Source organism: Megascapheus bottae, chromosome 23 (genome assembly GCF_031878675.1).
Source record: "Megascapheus bottae isolate mThoBot1 chromosome 23, mThoBot2.hap1, whole genome shotgun sequence".
NCBI classification, from domain to species: Eukaryota; Metazoa; Chordata; class Mammalia; order Rodentia; family Geomyidae; genus Megascapheus; species Megascapheus bottae.
In genome coordinates, this window is record NC_143531.1 from 24,531,608 (window position 1) to 24,543,654 (window position 12,047).

General features: G+C 37.7%; 1 protein-coding gene across 1 annotated transcript in view; it reads left to right on the top strand.

Moving 5' to 3' along the window:
* The window catches only part of Ttc29 (tetratricopeptide repeat domain 29), a 111,611-nt gene that overhangs the window by 73,752 nt on the left and 25,812 nt on the right, over positions 1 to 12,047 (top strand). The window contains exon 10 of the mRNA XM_090356872.1: positions 2,524 to 2,752. Coding sequence (XP_090212998.1) covers positions 2,524 to 2,752 — 229 coding nt within the window. The remainder of the gene's footprint in view (positions 1 to 2,523; positions 2,753 to 12,047) is intronic.

Consider the following 12,047-nt stretch of genomic DNA (forward strand, 5'->3'; position numbering starts at 1 on the left):
TCCTTAGCAGTGTTTTGGACTATTTGTGTTTAGACCAGATTTGGGGCTATAGATGGAATACAATGCAAGATTTGAGTGAAGGATAATCATCTAATTACGATAATCTGTTCTAGGGAAAAATCACTTATGAATTAGAGTTAAGGTATATCATTACTTCCACTCTGTCCCTTCAGTATTGTTGAATTGCCATTGTCTGGCACGAGCAACCTACCTGCTGTTTAGTGAACAAACAGATGAATAAGGACATTTTACCATGATGATATATAAAAGTAATTCTCAAAATTTGAATATATGTCCATTCATTTATGCCACTTTCCAAGTTCATATTCTCATCTAAAACAATAAAATGCAGTAGCATATTTAGAACAATAGTTAGATACATTTTTATTAATTTTTTAAAAGGTGGTGTTTGACCTAATCATATATTTTCATGTATTTTACCCTGTACCTTTAGTATCTATCAAAGCAATCTATATTTTCATCACCTCTCACATTTCTACTTTTTCTCAGTCAGAATTTACTTCGGCATCATAGAAATATCACCTTTGCTACAGTTTTATTTTTTCCTAATTAAGTGATCTTTTTCTTGTATAAATTCCATGTAGTTTTTTTTTTCTTTGCCAGTCCTGAGCTTGAGCTCAGGGCCTGAGCACTGTCCTTGGGCTTTCTCAAGGCCAGAGCTCTACCACGTGAGCCTCAGCACCACTTCCAGCTTTTTCTATGTATGTGGTACCGAGGAATTGAACCCGGGTCTTCATGCATGCTAGGCATGCACTCTACCACTAGGCCAAGCTCCTGGACCAAATTCCATGTAGTTTTAATAAGACAAAGGATTGTTTACCTCAAGAAACAAATGTCACTCCTGTGGTTAACCCTCCCCCTTTTTTTTTTTAGAATTAACAGGTCGCCTCACCTGTTCTTGAGGGCATGATGCACACAGAGCGGTTGTTATCTGGTTGTTGTATGCACAACCTGTCACTCTGGTTTGTTCTCTCCCACTCCCGAACTTGCTTTTCCATCTATCCGATGCTTTCTTAACTCCAAAATTACACAGACCATCATGGAGGCAAAGACGTGTGTCCGCTGTCCCAGTTCTGATTCTGCATCGTTATGTTTATGCCCATTTCCTTCACAAAATATGAGGAAATAACTTAAAAATTCATTGTAAAATGTCCTCTCAGATAATAACTTCTTTAAGAAAGTGTTCACCCATATTTTAAGTTTACTTAGTGTGTGATAAGATGATGCCCAGCATCCTATCATCTTATAAGGAGGTTTCCATCTCCTTATCCTTATCCTTCGTGTTTGGAGGCTCTGAGTGCCTCTTTGTTACTGATACAATATAGGCCAGACCGCTGTAAACTACAGTTCTCCACCATGCTTGTCCATGTTTGAGTATTTTTGTTTCTGTGCATGAAAGTAGGGAGAAGAAAAAGAGGGAGGGGCATGGACGAAGGAAAACCAAGGATTATGAGTCACTATGGTCAGGAAGTTTAGTTTTGTAGAGTCTTTATAAATATAGCTCAATTTTAAACATAAAATCCTTACATAAAGGGGCTGGGAGTTTGGCCTAGTGGTAGAGTGCTTGCCTCGCATGCACAAAGACCCAGGTTCAATTCCTCAGTACCACGTACATAGAAAAAAGCCGGAAGTGGTGCTGAGGCTCAAGTGGTAGAGCTCTAGCCTTGAGAAAGTCCAAGGACAGTGCTCAGGCCCTGAGCTCAAGCCCAGGACTGGCAAAAAAAAAATCCTTACATAAAGGAAAGTTCTCAATGAGGATTTTTAGAGCATTTAATGGTGGCAGAAGATGGCCTCTTTTCTGAGGCTCCATTTCACTCTCACCCTGGAGTGACTGATGGAAGATAATGACATAATACATATAAAGTTTCTGCCACTGGTTTCAATGTTTCATAAAAAGCTTCTATTTGTGGATAATGGCTTTGAAGAGAGATAATGGACAAAAATATCTTATTTTTTTAAGTTTTAAAGTGTTCCAATAAACTTCATTTTTTTAAACACCATAGGTATTTATATAGTCCTTTTATTTGTCTTGGTGCTATTGAGATCGTGTATTTTTAAAGAACCTAGTTGGCTCACTCTTCTTGATTGAAGGTATTTATGAGAAAACAAGGACCAAATCAGCAAATAAACGCCTTTCTCTCCATTCATTAAATGAATTGGCAGAAAATGGCCTTTTCCTGTGACAAGAAACAGAGGATAATCAAAATATCACCTTAGGTTAATCCATTGCTATGAGGAATAAAATTCTGTCAAAAGCAACATGGCGTGGTCCCTTTGTTGCTCTTTCCTAGGTTGTATGGGGTACCAGATGAGGTTTTATATAATCCAGCATACTAACTGCAGCTTCTTTCCAAGTTAAAGATTCAATCCAACCGAGTCTACTGATGCCATCTGATGCCATCCTGCCATCTCAAAGAGCAGCCCTCCTGCCTTGAGCATGGCGTGGCAAGGTCAGTGAGCACAGACAACATTTGAAATGGTCTCTCTTTCCTTTATTTGCAGGGAAAGTACAACAAGGCTTCTAAATTCTTCGAGCAAGCTTTTGACACAACAGTCAAGCTAATGAATGTGTCTTTGATGGACGAAACCAAAGTTCACTACGGCATAGCCAAGGCTCACCAGATGATGATGACAATGAACAGCTGCATCGAATCTGACAACATCCATGGCTTGGACGGCCTGCTGTCCTGGAAGGAGCATCGAAGCCACATGGAGGTGGATTCTGTGGAAGGTAGGGCTTTGGGGTTTTCTGTCGTCCTCAATGGTTAGGTGGTTTCTGCTGGACGAGGTTGTCCAGCCATTGGTGATTTTAGTTTGGTTGCTGGTACATATCATTATGTAGGTTGGGCATTTAAGGGAAGCATGTGATAATGGTAAATGGTTAGTCCAGCCACTGTTCTCAAGCTGATATTTTTTTTTCTCCCAGTCATCTTTTTTTTTTTTTTGGCAGTACAGAGATTTGAACACAGGACTTCACACATAGCTGGCTTGCTTACTTGACTGGTACTTTACCACTTTAGCTATGTCTCCAACTCTACTTTTATACTCATTTAACACTTTCCTACCCCGCCTTTCTTCATGTTGTGATCCTGCAATCTCAGCCTCTGGGCAGATTGCTGGAATAAGCCAGCACACCCAGGTCTGAAATGTCCATACTAGTCCACTGGTCCACAATGTACGGATAAATTGTATGAAATAGAACATCACATTGTATTTCATTTCATTTAGAGGATATAGAAACAAAAGCCATATAACGAGTGATTGTTGTCCTTAATGTACTGTGTTATCTCTCATCTCTTTTGCTGTTCCTTGGTTATCTCATATTGTTACAGTATTTCACTTTGTTATCTGATATATTGGATATATTTGTATTTGTTTATTTGAAATTGGATAGGGAAGGGGGGAGAACAAGATGAGGGGTGGGAGTGGGGGGGAGGGAAATGGGGACCAAGACATGAGAAAGGGTATCAATGTATGTGAAGTAATGCACCTTCTATCTTATGAATATAACATAACCCTTCTATTAATTATAATAAAAATATATTTGAAAACTACATTATACTTTTAAAAATAATATTTATTACCATACCACATGTGGACAAGAGAAGGCCTTTAAGGTGAATATGCTATTTTATATCCTTCACTTACCTTACTGATAGTAGTTAATTTTCCTATTTTACTCATTTTTTTCTTGAATATATTTGAGAGTGAGTTCCTTTCATATTACATTTTCCTATATCCTTCTTTCATGGGATAAATAATCAGTTATGAATATCTCAAGAGCAAGTAAGTCAGTTTCATGTGACAACTTGGTTTAGCTGTAGTCTCCATATGAGAACTTTAAAAGAGAATGTTTTTATTTTATTTTATTGTTGAAGTAATGTATAGAGGGGTTACAGTTACTTTCCTCAGGTAATGAGTGTATTACTTTTCGAACCTTGGTACCCCTTCTAAATTTTTGTCCCCCTTTCCCTTCTCCCACCCTCTTCCAATCATCTAGTTTTCTCCCTTCCCTTTCCTATTTCAAATAAACAAATAAACATATACACAATATACCAGGTGACAAAGTCAGATATAGTAACCACGAGATTAACCATAATGGGATAAATGAGAAATTAAATAACTTTACATAGTACATTAAGAACAACAATTACAAAGATAAACTTGTTTCCATATCCTAGAGTTCGTTTAATCTCATCCTGTATGACCATATGTACATAGCTTTTGAGCTATTGTGATCCTCTGTTGGGAGAATCCTAGATGTGTACTACTTATTACAAATGAGGGAAACCATGGAGCCTGTGCCTCTTTGAGTCTGGCTTAGTTCACTTAATATGATTTTTTCCAAGTCTTTCCATTTCCTTACAAATGGGGTGATGTCATTCTTTCTGATGGCAGCATGGAATTCCATTGTATATAAGTACCACATCTTCTTGATGCATTCATCTAATGAGGGGTATCTGGGTTGGTTCCTTATCTTTGCTATGGTAAATAATGATGTAATGAACACCATTGCACTAGTGGCTTTATTATATCCTTGTTTCTGGACGTTTAGGTAAATGCCAAGTAGTGGAATTGCTGGGTCATAAGGGAGCTCTATGTTTAGTGTTTTGAGGAACCGCCATGTTGATTTCCCTAGTGGTTGAACAAGTTTACACCCCCCACCAACAGTGCAGTAGTGATCCCTCCTGGCCACGTCCCCTCCAGCATCTGTTGTTATTAGTTTTCTTGATCCTGTCCATTCTAACTGAAGTGAGGTGAAATCTCAAAGATGTTTTGATTTGCCTTTCTTTTATGGCCAGAGATGGTAAGCATTTAGAAGAGACTAGTTTTTTAAAAACTAAACAAGGCCAGGCATGATAGTGCATGCTTTAATCCTCGCATTTGGGAGGCTAAAGCAGGAGAATTGTAAGTTTAAAGCTATCATGGGCTAAATAGCAAGATTCTGTCAAATAAGCAAATAATGAAGCTGACTGATACAGTTATTTATCTGCATGTCAAACTCTCTAATGTAAAATATTTGAAAGATTTTACAGTAACTTAAGTGGAAACATGAAGCAAAACCTTTGTACTCTCTGAAGAAGCACTTTCTATGTGATTTGAACTCATTCTGGCTCAAACAAAGGCCCATTTTGGTATTTAGATATTCATAGGAGAAAATAATAAACAATAATAAGTGATGCATACGAGGATTTTATTGATGATTTTGGGTCAGTAGAATTTCACTTACTATTTGTGGTGCCCTGATGATGAAACCAGAAGAGGTCTTATTGCAAATATGTTTAGAGTAGGAGGAAACAAGATAAAGTATTCAAAAGCAGGCAATCTAGTGAGTATCTATGTGTTCAAGTGTTCAACCAGTAATCACTGTTAAATCATGATTTGCTAACATCAGAATTCTGTGTTGCCTTGGAAGTTTGTTCTGTAAGTTTTTTGTAGTTCTATAATTCTTAGTTTTCTGCCAACAATAGGAGAAGACAAAGCAGAGAAAAATGATTTGTGTTAGAGGACTTGCTCTCATAGAGGTTTGGTAGAAGATTAGCTGAGCTATTCACATTTTCAGAATTTATCTTGGATAAACTCTCACCATTGCAATGAGAATTACAGAGGAAAAACATTTCTCCTGAATGAAACCATCTTCTTATTAGCTGAATATCCATCTTGTTTTTGGCTTTTGAAAAATCTTCTGCTTTTGCTTATTCTACAAAGCCATTTGTGTTTTCTATACTTCTTACACTTTATCTCTTTATGTTTTGAAAAGGTTATGTTTTGTTCCAAATGACTTAGGAACAGAACCAACATTCTTTAAATATTAATAATCTTTTAAATATTATTCATATATTAGAAAGTCAATTATATGCAGTTTGAAGGAGGAGGAAGAGATTGCATCCTTGACAGTGTTACAAAACTCTTCCTACTGGCTGATTTCACACAGATCAGAAACCTGCGTATAGGTTTGCTATACCACTATAGAAATGAAAAATAATCATCTTTCAGACTGAAGGACAAATGAGAAAGTAACTCTAACATAACTGACAGATTTCATGTTTTGAGGGATAATTATTCTGTGAGGAAAAAAACCCATACAATATCATCAAGCATGCTTGATTGTTTATGCAGACATACTTTTTATTCAGATTATAGCAAAAAAAAAGTCTGTTTTAAATGCATCAAATATTTATTAAACACAACTCTTTCTCCTTACTCTGTTTGAAGGTCTTCATTGACTTCTCACTGCCTTTTGGTTAGATACATATTTCTGGACATTTTGTGGCCACTTCCTTGCTTTGACTTTCCTACGTCAGCAGCCTTCCACTTTATCACCTATCTGCTCAGCTTCATCCCTGGTAACTTGCCCTATGCACAAAGGTCCTTAAATGGCATGTGCTGGTGGCTCAGGCATGCAATCCTAGCTCCTCGGGAGGCTGAGATCTGTGGATCACAGTTCAAAGCCAACCCCAGCAGGAAAATCTGTGAGAGTCTTTTCTCTAATGAATTACCAGATAACTGGAAGTGGTGATGTAGCATTAGCCTTGAGTGAATGAAGCTCAGGGACGGTGCCCAGGCCCTGAGTTCAAGTCCCAATCGTCCTTAAGTGCAGAAATTTTCTCTGATCTCTTCCTTCCTTTCTTTCTCTGCGGTCTTTTCTCTGTGTTCCCAGATCAAATGTCATTCATTTCCCTTCAAGATCAGGTAATTTGTTAGACCCAGCAGCCTACCATTGCCTTACTGCCCAATTTAAGAGTAGGAATCTCTTAAAACAAACAGGTCCTGAGTCTTAATATTCTCTAGAAAAGATTATTTGGCTTACATTAGGACATACATAAATATTTGTTGAATTAGGCAGGATTCAGGATGTGTGTCTATGCGCTGATCATAAGCTAGCTAGCAAGAACCATTTTTTTAAAAACTAAATTTGTAGCTTCCTCGGAAAGCCCGTGCTCCCCATCCAATTATCACATGAATGAAGGAGGCCGCTCATGAAACACGATGTTGACAAAATGGAAAAAAAAAAAAAAAACTCCCAAAATATTTGGAAATCTGAGCTGCTTTTAAGTTTGGAATTTTTGCCTTTCTTCCACAAAGAGGCATCTTTAATCTTGCATGGAGGGGTCCCATGTATTCAGGGGGAAAAAATCAGATCAAAGATCTGAAAGATACATTATAAAAGCCGCCCGGTTATCACGGCCACCTTCCGTCCTCCAAACAAATCATTAGCACAGAGAGCAGGCAATATTCTTTTAAGCAGAGGACCTGGCCCCCTAAGGGAATGGGGGGGGTGAGAGCTGCAGTGACTCCACTGTCAGCTTTCAGAGGGAGCCACAGTCACCTTCCTGTTCTTCTAACACCAGATAAGGTTGCAAAGATTCATAGCTCTCCCTTTCTTCCCAGCAGAACCCCTGTACAACTACTTTCTGTAAGGTAAAAATTATAAAGATAAATTAAAAAATTATGTACTAATTAATAAAAAGAAATTTCTCCAGGGAGGGGGAAAAAAGTCAAATATTGCACTTCAATGAAATGATACAAGCCTAAAACAATTGGGAGAAATTGGCTACAGACCCATTCCTTTCTACTGAGTTCTCCACAGTACAGTTTAATCTTCTTACTGTACTAATTCTATAGTCAAGGAAACATTTTCTTTTTAGTATGTATAGTAAAGGCTAATTCATCTTGTTTTTGGAGATCACAGACCCAGATGTAAACTAGCTGCACAGAAATACTATTTCTTATTAAACTTACAGTGATAACCTAGACCTGTATTTATAGCCATTTAGATAGCTCTGTTATCAACAACTTCTACAGGCAATATCTCCCTTTTATTCTATTTTAGTATTTTTAGTTGACAAAATTGTGCATACTTATGTGCGATGTGATGTTTTACAGTATAAGAAGTAAAATGTTTCTTTCAAGCTAATTAACATCTGAATTGCCTCAATACTTATATTTGTAAGAACATTTACAGTCTGCTCTCTTTAGTGATTTTTCAAAATATATTGTTAGTAACTAAAACAATATTGCACAGTAGACTTCTGAACTTATTCCTTTTGACTGATTGAACTTTTGAGTCCTTTAGCTAATGTCTCTCCAACCTAGACATTTTTTTCTATTTCCAAAGCCACAAGTAGCTGGGATTTCTGTTACTAACAAACATAAAATTCTAGGCAATGCTGTCCGTTACCTGTCATGGAGGAACAACGTCGGTTATCTCAGTCTTCCCAGAAGTGAACACACACCTGACACATAATAGTGTGGAAGAAAAAAATCTGAATTATTTGTTGAATGACCTACTTTTTATGGTAGAAGTCTGTTAAATATTTTAAATCAGAAGCAATATTTCAAAATGTGATATTCTCTCTGAATTACAAAAAGAAAAAAAAAACAAAAAAAACCCTACTCACTGCTCTCACACACTCTTCCTCCCAACTTCCTTTCCTGATGAGAGTGACCATTCTTCTAAAACAGTCACTGTGATTGAACTGCCTGCAAATTCTTTGACTTGGTCTGCATAATTTGTGTTGGTTTCAATGCTGGGTGATCACCCAGGCTAGAGCTCAGGGAAACTGCAGCATAGTATGCAGTTAAGTCTTCTCAGCCAGAGTGAGACAAGATAATCGTGGGTGCAGCCCAGCATGAGTATTGTGGCATCTGGGAATTAGCACCGAATTGTACCTCTGTAAACCAATCCTAGATGTCATTTCTTTCCTTTCTTCAATTTGAATCTCCTTTTTTTACTGGAAAAAAAAAGTAATTAGTGTGTTTAAATGATAAATTACTCTCTGAGCTTTCATGAGAAAGCTCAGGTGTCTCTTTTCCTTCCAGAAAAACAATCGGTCATTAGTGCTGAATATTTCAACCATTGCTGGTGGAGGAGCACAAGCTGACATGCTTCTCGGCCTAAATCTTTGCTTTTGCCAAGCAAGTACTTCCTGGCCTCTTACCACTGGCAGGGTTCTGTAACATGGCACAGCCAAGATGACTGCTGGGGGGCTTCAGCCCAGGCCAGCCCACAATGTCCTTTGTTACCTTGAGGTCACCTAGGCTGTCCTGGCTCCCTCCAGGCTCTGGGGCTCCCTCTGAAGACAGCAGCAGTGGGGACAGCCATTTCTGTTTATAGGGCCTTGGGTCTACCTGTCATTCTGTGTTTTAAAGAAGCAGAGACCCTTAAAAATAATCTCTGGGTTGTATTTTCATTTCTAGTCACAGAAAATGAGTCTGATGAGACAAAGGGCATATAAAGTATTCAAAGATGTTCCTTATATATTTCATGTGAATGTCAAAGCATAGGAAAGGTAGGCAACATTGTTTTTGCTAAGTTTATCAAGGTTATCATAGATTCTACAAGTGTATTTCTCCTAATTATCAAGAAAGAGCCTCAAAAGTCCAAGGGTTTCTTCAGCTGATAAGAAAGCAGAATATTTCCAAAGCAGAAACAAATGGACAGGGATAAATTAACACTTAATTGTGACAAAATTTTGGAAGAAAAGAGAAAATTTTGAAGTTGAATTTCCAGTATTCTCTCTCAAATATAGTTCATCTACTTCCCCTCTGTTTTCTACACCACAAACGACAAGTTGCCTTCTGAAGAAATGAAGTGTTTCTAGTGTTTCTTCAGAAGTTGGCATTCACTTCATTGGGAAATAATAATGTAGCTCTAGATCCCTGGGGTTGAAAGATACTTTTTCTTTTTTTTTTTATTCCTTCCCCCTTCTGAGAATCTCCTTCTCTGTCCGCTGCCTTGGTTCAATAAAAGAGAATTCTTGATTGCTCAAACAAAACTATACTTCTTTTAGATTCTGCTCACACTTCTTGGTAGCTAGTGGTGGTACCAGCACAATGAACTCACCACTTCTGTGGAAAAAAAATTTTTTTTGCTGAGTTTCCCTAATCCTGTTTTTGTTTCCCTGCTGTCTTTAATTGCTAACTTAGAGTGCTTAAAGTGAGTGTGTTCATTGGCTGGGGCACAGGAAATGCTGAGGCTTTGTTCAGGCTAGGGTTTGAGCTCTGAGAGAACCTGCTGTTACCCGTTGGTATTTGTTGCAGAGGGCTTGTAGAGAAGGTTAATCCTCTCCTTCCAGCGATGTCCTTTTACAGTATGTGTCACATACTCCATACACTGCCACCAACGTAGTTAAATGCTTTTACTACTGCTGGAATTGAGGGCAGAAAGACTCACTCCTGTGTGGATCTCATTCTTCTTTGGTAATATTCTTTCAAGGCAGTGCTCTTGTTAATTGATTTATAGAATTTACTCTGGAAAGTAAGTGGCATGCCACTTAAAGTGTGAATACACACTAAAGGCACAGGTTTTGTCAGATCTGATTCTTTGTAAACTTACCCCAGTTTGTGTGTGTGTGTGTGTGTGTGTGTGTGTGTGTGTGTGTTGGTCACAGAATTCTACTTTAAATTCTGCCTTCCTTGTATTTTTTTTGTAATTAGCAGACACACCCGAATGTTCCACAATCTATATTCTGTAACACAGTGACTCTACGTGAGCCAGCACTTTACATGATGACTGTCACCCATAATTCTAGCTACTCTGGAAGCTGCCTTGGGGAAGGATCAGGGTTCAGGACCAGCGTGGGGGGAGTTCTCACGACTCCATCTCCATCTGTAATAGAAGAGTTGGTGGCAAGGCCCATACTTCTCATCCAAACTATGTAGAACACATGATTGCGAATCCCGGTCCAGGCTGCCCCGGGCTCCTGAGAAAGGAAATTTTGTTTTCAGGCTTCCCTATATTTTAATTTCAGATGTTAAACAAAGATGAAATGAAGTTTCAAAATCAAATTCAAGAAAATCAATTCATTAAGAAAGGCCAAGAAAGACTGAATAAATATAATAACCACCATAAGAATTTAGGGTTACTATTCGTTCATTACTACTCATTCAGACCATTGTTTGGCCCAAGCTCTTTCCATCACTCACTAACAAGGATATGAAAGAGCTAAATAAATTCTACAGGTGGAATTGACTACACCCAGCTATTTGCTACTCATTTCCTTCTATCTCAGGATTTTAAGTTGTGCTGCCTGCCATATATAAACAGAAGAAACTTTTGCCTCCAAAAATAAATTCCAATTAATGCAGATAAGCAGACTACTGCCCCAGTTTTATCACAGAGATTCTCTCTCATAACACAGGTGGCACTTTTCAGCCACATCTCCTCTGAGTGAATTCACCTTTTCATCAGTCCACTCACTCACCTCCAACCAGGATATGTTACATTGTAATCCTAATTTGAAAAGCTACATGATGAAATGTAAAAAGAGTCTATCCCTTAGTCATTTGACTGGCAAGAAATAGTGAGGAGAGTAGTACAAACACCACTTTTCAAAAAATTTATAATGACTTACATGATCCACTAAGTTTAGGCACACAATTGTCTGACTAATTATGTTGAAAATCCAAGTGGATGCTTCAGTAGAGGCACATGCCCCAAGGCCCTTCCACTTGTTTCTGCTGTCTCATTTAACCACGCAAATGTTATTAAGCATTTCCAACTAAAAATCTTCAAGCATGTAAGTGTAATTGCATAGATAATTATGCATAATTTTGCCAACTTTTGGTATCTACACAGAAATGCTCCTTTCTAGAAAGATATCAAGTTTCTACAGGATAGCTGTCCTTATATAAATGTAATTTCTAAAAGACAAGCTTATTGGGCAGAAAGATGACATATACTGAAATTAAAGAAAATTTTAAATAGTTATACATAAAAATATCTACATTCACAAATAGATCCACTGGAAAGTGTAATTCAATAATTATGAGATAATCATAATCATACTTATGTGAACCTAGGTCTTATATAAATATTTATAGAAATTTAATAGAGATACAAAAGAACTGCCTATAAATAAAAATATAGACAGAAAAAATTCAAGGTTTCATGTACCAAAAACCAGGTTTATACAACATTAAAACAAAAAGTCCAGAGAAAAGTTTTCAAAAGTGCCTATACGTTGACAGGTTATCTTTATGCCAGGAGGACTTTCAAGTGGGGCTTTGCAATACAGAGCCCT